Source organism: Sarcophilus harrisii, chromosome 1 (genome assembly GCF_902635505.1).
Source record: "Sarcophilus harrisii chromosome 1, mSarHar1.11, whole genome shotgun sequence".
Classification (NCBI taxonomy): Eukaryota; Metazoa; Chordata; class Mammalia; order Dasyuromorphia; family Dasyuridae; genus Sarcophilus; species Sarcophilus harrisii.
The window spans coordinates 216,687,640-216,704,900 of NC_045426.1; the positions used below are offsets into that span (position 1 = coordinate 216,687,640).

General features: G+C 32.8%; 1 protein-coding gene across 2 annotated transcripts in view; it reads right to left on the minus strand.

Moving 5' to 3' along the window:
- Positions 1-3,276: 3,276 nt before the first annotated feature.
- LOC100930244 overlaps positions 3,277-17,261 on the minus strand; it is a 30,848-nt gene continuing 16,863 nt past the window's right edge. For both annotated transcript variants that reach the window (XM_023497333.2, XM_031936953.1), the window contains exons 3-6: positions 15,517-15,693; positions 9,639-9,738; positions 8,396-8,526; positions 3,277-5,060 (exon numbers count right to left, since the gene is read on the minus strand). In XM_023497333.2, the coding sequence (XP_023353101.1) occupies positions 4,797-5,060; positions 8,396-8,526; positions 9,639-9,738; positions 15,517-15,693 (672 nt within the window). In that variant the 3' untranslated portion in view covers positions 3,277-4,796. The remainder of the gene's footprint in view (positions 5,061-8,395; positions 8,527-9,638; positions 9,739-15,516; positions 15,694-17,261) is intronic.

Genomic DNA, 17,261 nt, shown 5'->3' on the forward strand with positions numbered 1-17,261 from the left:
ACTCATTTTACCAATTTATGAGGCTCTTGGCACCTTGAGCACTTGGGCAACTGCAAAAATGCTGACAAAGATATCTCCATCCTGTTTTGCTCAAATTCCATGTTCAAAACCAAGATATCAAAGGATATCTTAATCCTTTGATAAGTCCAAATTATTTTTGTACCTTCAGACCATTCTCTCTTGTCCAATATGAGCAGGTGACCACCTTGTGACCTTTTTATATGAAGAATTAGTCAATGGAGATGCACTATACTCCACCCAACCCGACACCCCCTGCTAAATATGTGATTTTTTGGCCCTCAAGAAGACATGTCAATGAGAATTTGCGTTATACCATACCTCTATTGCATATCTGGGTATCAAGCCCCATAAAAACAAGGTTCTGGAAGGATCTTAGATCGTGAGGAAAATCTGGGGCCCATTTCATCAGTGGGAACCCTGGACCCTTAAAGTGCCAGTGGGGCTCAGACCTCTCTCTTAAACAATTTTTAGGTCAAACAATTTTAATCCCAAAATTGGGATTAATTGATCAATTAAATCAATTAAAATTGGGATCAAACAATTTTGGGATTGGGATATGATTTAGGAGTCTGGAGTTAAAATAACTGAGATTTGGACTAGAGTGGAATGAAAACGCAAATGAGGTCACTAGGAAGAATCAGAGACCAGAAAGAGCAGAAACTTGAGGAAGATCAGTTACTCAACTCATGTGGCTCTGGTTTATATTGACAAAATGGCGTAAGAAATGGATAGCTAGCTAGAATTGGAGGAAAAAAGATTAACTCCTGCAAGATGTCTCTCTCTTTTTTCTTTCCCCATAGTTATAAATATTCAAGCTCTATCTGCAAGTTAGGGGGAAGGAAGAACTTATTTTTAATCTGAGAGATAATTGTTCAAAAGATAGGCATAAGAAAAGCAAGCTATGAAAAAAAAATATCCCAAATCACTAAGAATGAATTAGAAATAGAAATTTAAACAACTTGGAGGTTTCATCTCCCTATCATATTGGCAAAGAGGATTAAAAATGGAAATAGTCAAATGGGCAGTCAATGTGGAAAGAAACAGAGGCACTGTTGGTATCACAATATATTGGTCCAACCGCTTTGGAGACAAGAATCATAAAAGTCAAGGGCTTTTTGACCCAGCAAGCCTATTTATGGGTATAAAGTCTAAGGTAGTCAACAAAGCTCTTTAATATAACAGAATATTCACAATTGCACCTCGTGGCTGCAAGAATTATTCACCCACAAACTTTTGGCAAAAATGGGTATGCATCAATTGGGAAATGGCTAAATAAATGGTTGCCTATGAACATAATGAAACATTATTGCACTGTAACAAATGATAAACCAGAAAAATTCAAAGATAACCTGGGAAGGCTTGTTTGTAGTGATATAGGGTGAAAAGAAAATTTATCTAATTACAAATATATGAGTAACACTAAAAAGCAGCTGAAGTCTTACTGAATGGTAATCTCAATACTGAAGAAATTTATGGTGAAACTCTTTTAGAATCATACATTTGGAATAGTTTTTTTTTTTTTCCCCCCCAGGTAAAGTTATGTCTGTTGGTTTTGCTTAAATATTTTTCTTTGCTAGAATGTAGCACCCCTGTTATAGGACTAGTTCCAATTCCCACCCACACAAACAGATTATTAGGTCTTGGAAGAAAGGAATTCCTTCAGGGTGCTGGGGGGGGGAGATCCCTAGTTGTTTATTAAGCACCAGTGGGGGTCCCCCCAATTATCAGCCAGATTTTATTAGTTTTTAGAAATAGTTTAGCTGCTATAACAAGGACAATTGTTGCCTCAGGAACTGGAAACTGATAGATGCCCATCAGTTGGAGAATGGATGAATAAGTATAAGAATGTAATGGAATATTATTGTTCTATAAGAAACAATCAGCAGGATAAGGCCTAGAGATACTTACAGGAACTGATGCTAAGTGAAATAAGCAGAACCAGGAGAAAACCTGTTCCCAGGCACAAGATTATATGACGATCAGCCGATGGACTTCGCTCTTTTCAACGAGATGATTCAGGCCAATTCCAATAACTTGTGATGGAGAGAGCCATCTACATTCAGAGAGGGGACTGTGGGGACTGAATTTGGATTAAAGCATAGTATTTCACCTTTATTGTTGTTGCTTTCTCTTTTTTTTTTTTCTTTTTTGATCTGATTTTTCTTGTGCAGCATGACAAATGTGGAAGGAAGTACGTTTAGAAGAATTACATGTTTAACATATATTGGATTACTTGCTGTCTAGGGGAAAGAGTGAAAATTTTGGAAAACAAGGTTTGCAGGGGTGAATGTTGAAAACTATCTTTGCATGTATTTTGGAACTAAAAAGCCATTATTAATTTTTTTTAAATTATCAGACTATTCAGAGAAAAATGTGGCACACAGGGATAATTCACATTCCCTAGTTATTGTGAGTCTTTTCTTCTGTAAATATAAGGTTCCCCTTAAATGTAGGGATCTTCTGAACTCCAAGAGCCAGTCCCTTTGTAAAGTCCATAACCTGAATCTCTCAAACTCCAAACAAATCATGACCTTTAAAGTTGTCCTTCCTCAGTGTGCCTAAGATTGTTCCTCAGTGTTTCTCAAAGAATCTCCCAGTCTAGAGTGCCATTAGTCACTGTGCTCCATGGATACTGCTACTGATGCCAATGAACTCTTTCAAGCTTTCAAAAACTAAATTTTCATGTAATCAATAGGGTCCCCAAGAACAATTCATTTCTCAAGAATCCTACCCCACTGGATTCAATTGTCACTCAAATGATTGGCTTTAAATTAGCATATTATTTTCATATGCAGCCCCACAAAACATGGGGGAGCATATTTTCTTCAACAAGGCACAAGGGTAGTTCCTATACGGCATCACCTATCATCCAAATGACTCCAAATCTTATGATCCTTTATAATTGGTTAAAGACTTAATTACATGTAATTTATTTTTGACAGGAATTTACTTTTGACAGATTGGCTCAATCAAGATATCTGGACCTTTAGTGATTAACTGGAGTGGAGTTAGATTCTTCCTATGACATAAGTAAAAGTTCATGGTAAGGAGGAGATGCAATTTAATGAGAAATAACTAATGAAAAAACAATAAATTTTTAAAGAGGACCCTTTTCTGAAATATTTCTTGAGAGCCAAAAATTCCTGGCTTTGCCAAATCTTCAACAAGCCAGAATATAGTACACTGATAACTCCTTGTTATGCTCAATTAGCAAATTTGAAACTTATCTACAGAACTTTCAGTATTACACATTCATCAATTTAATTACTTTTATTCGTGAAATTAAATTAAGCCTACATTAAAAAGTTGTATTTCATGAGGTACAGTATTTGAGGTACAGTCATAATAATTCCCTCACATTTGACTTCACAGACTTCAGTTAAATCTTTTTCACAGTTAAATCAAATCAAACTTTAATATCTCAGCTCTCAAAGTTGATTATGATTTGTTTACTAATTCAGAAAATATTGATAAAAGGTATGAATAGAGAAATATGTAGATTAAATATAATTCTTATAACCACATACAAGCCATGAAAGAGAATCATACAAATGTAAAGTATATAGAACCAATTCCCCTGTAAAATAAATCTTTAAAGAATTGTTTCAATAAAAGAAATTGCTATTGGCCTATGATATGAGCTGCTACACCTTTCAAACAATCCTCATTTAAACTAACTAAAAGAATAGTTATTTGTGGATTAAAATCCAATCTAAATGACTGATTTTACATTCCATTTATAAAAGTTACTGGGAAAAAAAAGTTACTGGAAGTTGGTCAACTATGAAAGAACACCCAGTGTACCTCTCTATCAGGTAATCATTTAAAGGTTAAAAAAAGTGGGGATGGGAAGAGGTATCCTAAAATAGATTAAATGTTAAAATAAAATAGATCTGCTCATACTGACATTTGAAAGTCCCTATATCTACTTCAAAAAAGAATTAGCTGCAAATCATGTTTATATTTTAAACAAACTCATTTTTTATCTAATGGTAAAAGAGCTGTTAGAAAATAACAAGTCTTAAATCCTAAGGGCTTAAATTAAAATGGCTAATTTGATATAGTTGGTTATCAATTCTTATCAGAATTTTCCTGAGTGACTTTCATCTCTGCTTCCCTGTCCTTCAAGTGTTTCTTTTAGATTATCTAAAAGTACTAGCATACCAACACAATTATTAGGAAATGGCTCAATATATTGTTGCACATGAACAAAATGCATTATTACTGTACCACCAAAAAAGAGAAATGTAGGAAGACTTATGAGTGAAGGCAAATGAATCGGCAAAATACACATTATGATAGCAGTCAATTCAAGCTTAGCCCCAGAAAGGAGTTCAGAAAATGTACCTCCCTCCCTTCATAGAAGGGGTAGAAGATAATAAATGTGAAATGTTGCATCTATTGTCAGACTCAGTCAATGTGTTGGTTGCTGGACTGTTACTGTTTTTTCATCCTTTTTTTTTTTTTTTTTTTTTAAATAAGGGAATATTATGAAAAGGAGAAAATAGGAGGGGTAATTGGAAATGAAGATAATTTTTATCATAATAAGTAAAAGGCCTTATACAAGTGCTAAATTTCATCAAATTTCAACAATTACCATTAATTGTGATGAACTCAGCAAAAGCAATATTACCAGGAAGAATAGTAAATTAGTTTATTTCCCATGGTGTATATAAACTAAGTATTACGGGAAAACTTATTAATAGGCATACCATAATTTAAACAAATAAAATAAATACACACATTTTATGGTGCCCCTGTGATGGATTATACTCTTACAGATCTTGATCATTTGTTCTACCCAATGAATAAAATTCTTTGTTGGGTATCAGGTCAATAAAATGAGCAATACGATTAGACATAGAAAAGAAAGCAGAAATGGAAGCTATGTCCCAGGCATCTTCTCGATCAAAGCCCTGCAATTCCAGCTTTTTAAAATGTTCTTCTGTTATGTCATCAGCCCGACTAACAGCAAGAGCAAATTCTAGCATAGCTAACTCTCGAGGTGATAAATCGGCCTTTTTCCAATTAACGATGACCTGTAGGAAAATAAGCACAGAAAAAATTTGGTGTACTGGCATTATTATATGCCTGTTATGCTTACTAAATGAACCTGACATAAGAATAAAATACTAAGTTTTTTTAAAAAATAAGAGGAAATAAACTAAAAGTATGTATTTAGAAAGCTAAGTGATAAACTGCTCCAAATTTTGTATAATGATACTTTCCTTACATGTTATCTTTTTTTTTTTAAACAAACACACTTCCACACAATAAAATAATCTATAATTTCCTTAGCTCATTTTTCTAAGAAAATTCCAAATAAAGAAATTTCAAAATATATATGTGTATATATATATATATATATATATATATATATATATATATATATATGTATAAATGTAACATACACAGATAAAAATCTTTTCTTATTTTAATGAAAGGCAGGATGGTTCAATGAATAGTGAGCTAGCCTCAGAACAAAGAAGACCTGAGGTTCAGTTCTAACCTCCTATATACAGACATACTGGCCTATACATTGACCCTAAGCAAATTGCTCTGTGGTGGCAACAACTTTCGAAGGCTATAAGTTGAAGAGAAATTGCTGACCTGCACTGGTTGAAGCTAGAAGTTCCTTATGTCAATGGAATCAAAGTTCTAGTCCCATATCCTATAATTCTCATATCTAACAATAATGATCATAAAAATTATTATTAAAATAATGGATGGACTTGAGACAATTTGACAAAAAATTTCTCATGTCATTAATAATACTGCCACAAATTCTTTAGAGAACTGCACTAATGGAGTTATAATTGTTTCTAGGATAGCTATAGTAAAAAGAAAAAATCATGTTTCACCTGAAAATGATGGTATGAAAAGTAAGAAATTCTACCATTTTTGTTTAGTAAACCATAAAATTTTTTCTTCACCCATAGCCAAAAATTTCAAACAAATTTTCCAATCTAGTATCATAAGAAAAGTCTATTAACTTTTCTTATTTAGATGGAACGAGATGAAACTAGTATTTGTCCATGGCAAACAAGTTCCTTATCCAATCGTATTTAAAATTATCTTTTATTAGTGTTCAGTCATTAATGCTATTCCTCATAATCACATTATGGGTTTTCTTGGCAAACATACTGGAGTAGTTTGCCATTTCCTTCTCCCTCTCATTTTACAGATAAGGAACTTCAGTAAACAGGGTTAAAATGATCTACTTGGGGTCATATAGCTAGTGTCTGTTTTAAACTCGGGAAGTCTTCTTGCCTTCAGGAAAAGTAGTCTTCCTGCTTCCAAGCCCTGTTCTATCCATGGGAGCATCTAGCTGCATTAAAGAATCTATCAAATATGCAAATTTCAAGAAAATGTGCTATAAAATAAAATTATTTCATCTTTATTATTAAACCAAGAAAAAAATTATATTTTCTTCTTTAACATATTTCAAGAAAATAACATATTTCAAAACTAGGTATGCATTATAAGGTATAGCTCATTTTTTTCTCCTGTATTTTGTCTTTCATTTAAAAGTTTAGTTAAATGGTCTCAAACTCAGAAAGAAGGGTCATTAAATTATACATAAGGATTCCTGCCGTATACATATTGATTTAAAAACCACATATTATCTGTATTCAAGTATATTTTTATTTTATTAAATATTTCTAATTTCATTTTTAATGATTGTGATGCACAATGAACTTGGTGTGTTTAATCCCTTAGTTTAGTTGTTAATTTTAAAAATTAAATTAATCTTTAGAATCTTTAGTATATTCGTTTTGGGTTTTTTTTGAGGAACTGGAGTTAAATGACTTGCCCAGGGTCATCCAGTTAGTAAATATGAGGCCAAATTTGAACTCAGGTCTTCCATTCTCCAAGACTGGTGTTCTATCCACTGTACCACTTAGCTGACTCTTCTTTAGTATTTGAAAAGTAAAGATAATCTTGTTACCGATTATTCTATAAATGTTTGCCTTAAACTTTTTTAAATTTTTTGTACCATAGCCTACTAAATTGTGATGTATACTTATGATTTAATAATAATGTAGAAGTACCCTGTATTCTGCCCTTATAACCATATACTTTTATCCTTTCTCTTTAATGGATCACATTTCCATCAAGCTAATGGAAAGCTCTTTTCACAACTAAGAAAAAAACAAAAATTGTCCTCATACAAGTGATTGTGAAGCACTCAAATGTGTCCAAATTGCAGATGGGGCCACATTACTAGTTGTAAGACCTGCTTCATCCTAATTTTGATTGTGTTCCTCTAATAGTGCAGTAGATCCAATGTGGTTTTCCTACATTATAACATTTTCATGAAAAATCTGAAATTTCTTTTTTGTGTGTGTATGTATTCACATCAGTGGATGTGCAGAGACAAGTTCCTAATCTAAATTCCAACCAAGTATAGTATATAAATAAATACTTTTTTTTTTTTTTTTTTACAAAATGAATGTCACTGAGAATAGATATTATGAAACTTCCATACAAAAATTGTTTAATTTCAAGTTTGTACACATTACTATGTCCTAAAAAGTATGACAAAGCCGTAATTAGAAATATTTTTACATTAGAACAAAAACTCTTGTGCAAAAAAGACAGGGTTGTTGTGGCCAACAGCTGCAAAAAGGGACAGTCTGACTATTGCTGCAAGTTAAAGTAATGAGAGGCACAGTTATGTCACAGAGGAGCAAATGGCCATTATTTTAGCTCCAAGAAGCCCCACCTTACAAAACAAAGCAAAAACTGTCAAGAGTACTACAACAAAACCCTGGTCACCCCTTATCTTTAATTATGGCTATGACCAAGATTTGAAAATATTTGAAGATCAAAGATTGACGAAGAAAATATAGAAGAAAGAAACAAGTGTGAGCTATGTGAATGTAAACTTCATATATCAAAGATTACATAAACATAAATTTAGGAATAGAATTATGCAAACAAAAAAATGGTTGCTAACCAAAAGATTATCTTAAACTATCTGCATAAATGAAATATTCACATTGAAGCATATGATCATCATTCTTTCATTTTACACATAAAGAAATTGAGATACAAGGTTAAAAGATTGTCAGTTAACATAGCTACTACCAACTTTAGAAAATTAATAGTTAAAAGATGCCAAACTCAGAGTATAGCATGAACTGCCACATGCAAAGAAAAAAATTAGCCATAAAACAAGAATTAAATCCAAAGCACCAAACCTTACTGACACACAATCAAAAACCATTTATAAGTTCATAAGGTTAACAGTTGTGATGCTTTTTATCCCATTAATTCCTTTAAGCAAGTTTTTGAAATCAAATGGAGCTTTTATCCATAAAACAGACTTAGTAGGAAGAGATTTTGTTTTCTTTTCGGTTTAAATACTAACCTGATCAGCCAGAATGGCATTTTTGGAATATATTCTGTGTAGAGCACTATGGGCAATTACACAGTAGGGACACCTATTACTAACACTTGTAGCTACGATGATGAGTTCTTTATCAGCCTTGCTGAGATGTCCTATTAAAAAAAAAAACACAACAACAACAACAGGAAGATTTGTACACAAATCACTGACATGGAAAATTAGTGCATACAAATTACAGAAATAAATGAATGGACCTAAGAGCCTTACCTTAAATAAAGAATAAAGTTTAAATAGAGACTGTCACTACTAAAGTTAAGTGTCAGCATTTCACAGTGAATTGACATGTGGAAAACTAAGCAATTTTGCAACACTGAATTTTATTGATGAAAACCATCCAAATGAATCATTTAAGCCAAATAAATTAAAAAATCCTTTTCCCTTCTTTTAGGAAAGTATAAATAATTCTATAAACTGTGTTAGGTAGCTGATATTATCTCCTGACCACTAAATTAGCATGAAGGTCATTTGTCCTCACTTTCAATGGTACCAGGAATGGTGGGTTTTACTCTTTCTATCTGTTTAGATACCACCAATCCTTAAGAGCCCTACCACCTCTGGAATGCCCTCTTCTCCTAACCACTCCAGCTGGAAATTTAAAGGGGACTATTCTCAAAGAAAAAAAAAAAAACCAGACCACTGAAGATAAAGGAGGAAAGTGCAGAAAATGGAGTAGAAATAAACCAAATGTCAGAGAAGTCAGGCAGTTAAAATAAGAAAGGATGGTAGAAAGAAAGAAGGGTCATTTTATTTTTTTCCAAGATGGGGGAGACATTAAGATCTAGGAAAGAGTCAGCAAAAAGGGAGACATTCAAGATGTAGAAGAAAGTGAAAAGAGAGAAAAGAACCAATTCTGGTTTCCTCTGGAAATCATTAGGCTAAGGGGATAATGTATCAGCCTTGGTTTAATAGCCTTAGACTATACTTGGACATTATGAATTAGAAAATACAACTTACGCTTGGTTTCTTAATTGAATTTTTAGTTATAACTACTACATTCTTTTTTTTAAGCGATCCATGAAATAGGTTTTGCATGGCTTAATATGTACAATTGATATCATATTGCTTGCCTTTTGAAGAGTTGGGGGAAGGAGAGAATTTGGAATTTAATTTTTAATTTTAAAATATAATTTGTAAATATTTTAACAAAATTAAAAATAGATTTTAAAATAAAATTGTCCAATAATTATGTTGTCTTTTACTTTACCTGTTTCTTTGTTGATAATGGCATTATAGTAAGCAAAAAATGCTCTGAATTCCCCTGGCCGATGTGCTAACACCTTAAAGACATTCGGTAAAAATCCAGTCTGTTTTTAAAAAGAGAAATCAATAAAGATTAATATTTACTTAGCAATCACTACATGGAATTAGAATCTATGTCAGAAATTGACACAAAAATTATAAGTATCTTCTACTAGTGTCTTAATCCTGTTAACTCCCATCTTCAGAAGTCTTGCCTACTAGCAACTCTAATTTTCTAATTTTTCTCTAATTTTCAATTTTACTATATACTAGAGTGCTTCACACAAATCCAAAACACCCTCATTCTTGAAAAAGATCCTACCATCTCTGCTAGTTGTTGTCATGTGTCTTCTCCCCTACCCCTTCCATTAAACTCATTGAAAAAGTCATCGGCACTGGTCCCACTTGCTCTCTTCATTCACTTCTCATACTGGGAGCACTCTATCCCAGCAGTCTTTGTCTGATTGGCTGGTTCCTCCTAAAACCTCCATTTGAAGACTTCCAGGCTAAGTGGAAGGAGTTAGAGAATTAGAGAAAAGGAGACTTCAAGCCACATTTCCTCCCCTCACCCCCACCCCCCACACTCACACACACTCTCTCTCTCCTCCTGTCACCCCCAGTTTTATGTACTGCTCAGTTCCTCGAGGGTAGGGACTGTGTTTCTTCTCATATTTATTCCCACTCCTTAACACAATGCCTGGCACATTGGCACATAGTAAAACTTAAATGCTTATTCATTTGACTTGATAATCTGATATCCAACCTTATCATTCAACTGAAACTTTTCTCCCAAGTTAACTTGCCACAAATAATGGCCTCTTCTCACACCTCCTCCTTTCTGACTTTTCTGCAGCCTTTCAGACTGCTGATCACCTTCTGCTCTCTTCCTTTTCATGACACTCAGTTCCCTTGGTTCTCTTACCTGGGTTCAATTACCATCTCCCTCTAGATGACTCTAGTCTCAAACTCCAGGTTACTCTCACCATATACAGAAGGCACATTATAATTAAGGCAAAATGTTAAAGAGTGAAGTTTGTTAGCAGCTGTCTTGCCCTAACAGCATCCCTTTCTCCCACTTGGAGTCCAGCCTTCTTTCCCCCCAAACCATGGCTCCTTTTCAAGATCCTCACTGAAGATAATTACTCAATGTTTTACCTGAAATATATCACTTTTTGAGTTGAGAACAAAAAAGAGAAAGGAAAGAATATTTCATGGTGGAATTTCAGGCCATGGCAGGCTGATGATGGGACATGGAACCTTCACAATGACCCTCAAATCACAGAAAGGCAACCAATAACTTTTCTGCACCAATAGTCCAGATTATTTTTGGAGGTCCTGTGGCAAGGGGAAATGAGATGGACAAGCCAGATGGACAATGGGAGCAAGGAGAGGCATTTGCTTTTGGATGATATTTCTTCCTAGGAATATCTTGCTCTTCTTCCTGATCACTTTAATGCTGATATCTTCCCTCAGTGCTATCTGCAGTCTGACTTGCTTATGCACAGTAGTTTGCATGTTGTTGTCTCCCCCATTAGACATGAGTTTCTTGAGGAAAGAGGCTGTCTTTTTTGCCTTTCATTTCATCTCTAGTGCTCAGCACAGTGCTTTGTGCATCAAAAGCTCTTTTATAAAGTTTTTATAAAACTTCTTGACTTCATATGGCTTCTTTCAGAGATCACTTTTTTTTCTTTAGGCAAAATCCTTCCATTGAAATCTTCCTTCTTCCTCCAATGCCTGATAAGTTCTACCAAAGAGGCTTTAGAGTATGGTCCCATTGATAAATTGTATCTGTTGTCCAATGAACAGCCTAAATTCGGAGATTCATCCCTAAAATGTGATTGGCCAGTAGGTGATAAGATTTTTATCTTATCACACTTGAAGATATTATCAAGTGTGCCATGGAATGAGTTAACACGTTGTTTTTCTGAAGAAATGAAGAATGCATCTACTTATCCCAAACATTTTAATCATTTTAATATTCACAGAAATGATAGAGGCAGAAAAATATAGCTCATAAGAAACTTAAAAGATAATATTTTTTGGAATGGGTACCTGGTTTTTTAACACTGCAACCCCGAAAGCAATTTTCTTACAATAATGACTGTCTTGAATTTCTTTTATCATATTTTTATAGATTTTAAAGTTGTAATTGAACTCTTAAATAAGTGAAAATGTAAAATTTCTATTTTGGGTGGGGGAGAAATTACCAAAGAGAAACCATTGGCTATTAAAACCCACTGACTATAATACTTTGTTTCATAGTCTTGCATTGTGTCTGAATTGGGAGGATCTATAGTTAACATGAGTAGTAGACTAATTAAACCAGATTTGGGGTATGCTTGTGGTTCATCTCCTTACAACTCTGCCAGAACTGGCCGTAGCTGTAGTTGACAGAAGCTGGATAGGTTAGAGTATTTAAAAAACATAAACACACCTCAGTGAATTGACTGGGAGGATTAGAGTGGCCCTTACAAAGTTTTTACATGTTGCTTAAATCATACCTCTATGCTTATTTATGTATTTGACTTGTGTATCGTTATGTATGTATTTTACTGTCCCTTAAAACACAACCAGAGATGGAACCATAACTGAAATCTAAATTGTAGATGAAAATAGTCAACACTACACAGGATTTGGACCTAGGCCCTAATTCTAGAGCCAGTGCTTGTTAGAACCACACTTATAAATTTTGCTTAGTCTATATCTGCACCTTGAGGATAGCAGGAAGCAAATCTGGATGCGTAACACAGAAAGACTAGCCCTTACCTGGTTAGGACAGAAAAAATTAAAATGAGAATGGAAACTGCATACTGTCAGGATTTTTTTTTTCCTTTTAAATGGGAGGGACAAAAGGGAGAAAAAATAAATATCTTTTGGTTTAAAAATAGAAGAACAAAAAAAGGAAAGCTGCTTTCAAATTTCTATATGATTGATTTAGAAAGGCAAGTCTCAAAGGAAACAATAACTTGTATCAGTTAGCAAGTAGATCAGGACCGGATAGCTTTGGTGCCTCAAATATACATAGGCCCTATTACATGGGTCTCAATAAATACTTGATTTGATTTGCAAAACGAAATATAAAAATCCATATGATATAATAATGTAAATATCACTAAAAGGAAAACCATTTCTGAGTAAGTGAAAAACCAATAATGGTCCTGGAGAACACAATGCAAAATACCTGTCCTATTCTTGGCACTAAAGACTAAAAGAACAAAATGTTGAGTACAGTTTACCATGGTTTTTCCATCGTCCTTTTTTTTTTGTTTGTTTGCAAAGAAGAGCTAGGGAAAGGAAGGAAGAAGAGAAGAAGTTAAGGGAAAGGAAGTTAAGAAACTGCCTTATAAAAACAAAAGGCATTGACAAGACTTGTGAAGTGATAGACTGATATACAGAAATACAGTTTTGTGAATGGTCAGTATAGTAATTTTGCTTGTTATGCTTGTGTGATAATGCTTGTGTGATAACAAAGGTTCTTTTTTAGTGAGTAGGACATATGAAAAAGAAAACGATTTTTTTTTAAATGTTTAATCTTTGGAAGACTTTTCCAAGAATAACTCCAAACTGAAGGAGGAAGAAAACAAGCATTAAATGAGTGCCTATTATGTGCCAAAAAATGTATTCGTGCTTTACAAATATTATTTGTATAGAATACATAATGAGTTCCAGAAAGAAGCATCTAGGTATTTTGTCTATTACTTGCTGATTTCATTACACAGGAATTGTTTTTGTCTTTTCAAAAAATTGTTTTTGTTTAAGCAAAATTGTGTCAAGCCCACCTAAAATATAGCAATTTTCTAGTGTATTTTGCCTGTGGTTCATTGCTCTTCATTATGTAACACAGCTGGTAAAATTTTCCATCAAGGAGATTTCTTGATTGAAGTATTCTATGTGCTTATCACTGATAACAAAGTTTTCCAGTAAAAAGTCCAAACGTGAACCTAAAAAATAGCTTGAGATCTGTATTATATTCCATAACTTTGTAGGTTTTAAAATCAATTTTTTGATAATTTTATGACTTATTTCCCAAAAGTTTTTGTCACTTTTAAAAATAATTTCCATTCAACTAATCTCATTTACCTCTTCGTCCAAATGTTTGTCTTTGAAAAAGGACAGCTTTGAAACTATTGTGTTGATTTTACTATAATTATTTTAATGTAAGTTTCAAATAGTAAAGATTTGTGATTTCATGTCCAACCCTCTTTTTCTGCATATGCATATTTGATGGTGTTTATCAAATGAACAATGAAACAAAAATTTTCATCACTTCTTTTATGAGTCAAACTTTTTTCTTCCATTACTTTTGAAGTTAAAATAAAATCCCCTTTGGATTTTCCCTCACTGATTCCTGGAAATTTTCAAATTGTTTTGAATGTTTTGGTGTCCATCCTCTTTAACTTAAAAAGTTCACCTTGATTTGGGGAGGTGTTTGGTTATTTAAGTCTGAGTTGTTAAATGAAGACCTAATCTCAAAGTTACTTCTGTTAGGGGCTCACCATTTTATCACTCTTCTACTTTGTGGTGTGAACCTCATCATTACAATTTGAATGACAAGATTCATCACCACCCAAATTCCAGGTTCCAGTGGTTTGGGCACAGGTAGATCTTCACTGGCTTATAGCTGATGGAACATGTTGATATTCTAAATTATATCTCTGGAAAACATTCTTTTTCATTTTTTTGCATAAATGTAATTTTCTATTACTGAAATGATATATTTGTGTGACAAAAATATGAGGAATGCCCTTTTAGTTTTTCCAAATTACAAGAACAGCTTAGAATGCAAATGTCAATGAAGTGCCCAAGTCTTACCCTGATATCCTTTTTTAAAATCAAGAAAGACTTCATGTTTTCTTTGCTAGAGTTCAAATTGTTCTTTTCACCTCAAAGATATAAAAAGTTAAATTCTCCAAATCCCTAAAAACCATGTGAGTCACTAATACATGGGCAGACTGAGACCTTCATTAATGCATACTTAACAGAGAGAACAGCCTACTAACTAGGGAAGGTTTCATTCCATGCCTTAATACGCATGAAAGTGTATCCTTAGCCAGCTCTGTTTCACAATGCTTAAGCTGAGGCTCACTGAAGTCATCAGCTCACAATCACCTTCCTTACTCTTACTCTCTGACTCTTGCCACATTTTATTACTGTTGTGTTAAGTGGTTTGCCATTTCCCTTTCCAGCTCATATTACAAATGAGGAAACTGAGGCAAACAGGGGTAAGTGACATCTGAGACCAATTTCCTTCACAAAGATAAGTCTTCTAAATGCCAAGCCTAGTGCTGCCCATGTAACACATAACTTAGATCAAATTCACATATAACTCAATCATTGGTTGACAGTTCAGTCCATCTGCAAATCTAAATTAATCATGTATACAAATTAACACATGTAATACATGACCTGAGTATATCACTCTTGTTGTAAAGAGCAAATGAAAGGATGTGCATAAAAGCATTTTATAAACATTAAAATACTACAAAAATGTATTATTACTAATTACAATATTGTTACAATATATATGCTATATAGTAGTATATATATAGTATATAGTATATATATAGTAGTATGTGCTATAATTAAGTTTTTTCATTAAATGATAATTATTAACTATTACAATATATAACAACACATAAAATGAATATAATCATAAACATTATTAACAATTAACAATGAATGGGAACAAGTATTAAGACCAACCATTAACTGTAGCAGTATTGTAAGCATTTAACAGATTTCCATTAGAGGAAAAGCAATCCAAAGGTCAGTTTTCAAGTAATGCTGTAAAAGAATTTTAGAAATCATAAGGTTATATTTATTTCTGAATTGTTTAAACTTACTTTTTTTTCTACCTCTTCCATGAGCTCCACTATATCAAAAGGTAGATCCTTTTTGTAAGGAACAGGATAACGACTGATAGCCTTTGTGGCCTCTTCTGATGGAGTTTCATTCGGATGGCTTGTTACTTTAACTGTTGAAAGGGTCCCAAGGCCATTTGTCAATAACCGAGGAACACACTAAAATTAAAAGAGGAGGAAGATAATAGATTATATTTATTTATAATATATAATAATATATAAAATAATATGCTTATTTATTTTATATAGTAATTTTATTATATATATAAATTTTTAAATAATATTTTCATTGGTTTAAAATTTTTTGTTAACATTTTTTATTAATATCAATTAATTCATCTATCAATATATTTCCAACATATTCACCTTGACTCCCAACCCTGGGACCTATCCTTCATAACAACAACAAAAATCTACTTAAGTTTGACAGCACAGGCAACATATATTCCACACCTGAAGTAGTCCCAGACCTCTAAAAAGCAAAGGTTAACATTGAAATTTAAAGAATTTTTTCCCCCTCCTCAAGAACAATCTAGCTACCAGGGCTTAAGAAGAATTTGGTATTTATCCATAATAAAATGTTTCTTGATTCCCTTTATTATGATTAAGTTGCTACTGCATTTTGAGCTTTGCACAGTAACTTAGGCCTTTTTATTAACATCACTAAGAAGAAAGCAAATTTAAATAACTATCACCTACCCAGGGAATTGGGAAAAATTACAAAATATAGAAATAATGCTGTAGGAAGACAAACATTAAGATGCTGCTGATTCGTTATAAATTATTTAGACATTCTGAAAAATAATTTGTAATTATAAGAATCACTATACTATTCATACCCTTTGTTTTAGGAATTCCTTGCCAGAGAGAGACCTTAATCCAAAGGAAAAAAAAAAAGTCCTACATATATAAAAATATTCATTGCAACATTTTTTAATGGTAACAAAACTCTGGAATCTAATTGGATGCCCAGTGATTTATTTTGTGGTCCATTAGCGTTAAGGATGTTACTACATGTGAGGAATACAGGAGGAAATAACAGCTATATTACAATAGTAGAGCACTTGAACTCTCAATTAGATAAATTTAACCAAGAATAAGAAAGATGTTAAGGAGGTGAACAGAAGCTAGTATCATAGGTATCTAAAGAGCAATGAAATGAAAAAAGAAAGGAACACATTTTTTTCTGGGGTACATTGTACCTTTAAAAATTGACTTATAGTCAATTAGATCATAAAAACTTTTAATTTTAATTTTAATAAATTTTAATTTTAATAGTTTTAGTTTTAATAAAGAAAATCAGAAATACTGAATAAATTTTTCATATCACAAGGCAATAAAAATTATGTTCAGTAAGAGACCATGGAAACACAAATTAAGAACATTAGTTTTTAGAGATGAAACAATCTAATCTTAAAGAATTAGTGGGTGAAAGAAAAAATCATAGAAACAATAGTTTCATTCAAGAGAATGACAGTGAGATAACATATCAAAACCTATGGGATGCAGCAAAAGCAGTCAGTAAAATTTCTATCTCTAAATGCCTATATCAATAAAATAGAAACAGCAGACCAATGAATTAAGTGTATAAGGAGGAAAAATTAAAAATCCAATTAAACACCAAATTGAAAATCTTTAAATTTAAGGTGGGATAATAAAATTGAATGTAAGAAACTAACTGACAATAAATCAAAGTAGAAGTTTGTTTTATGAGGGAAAAAATAATA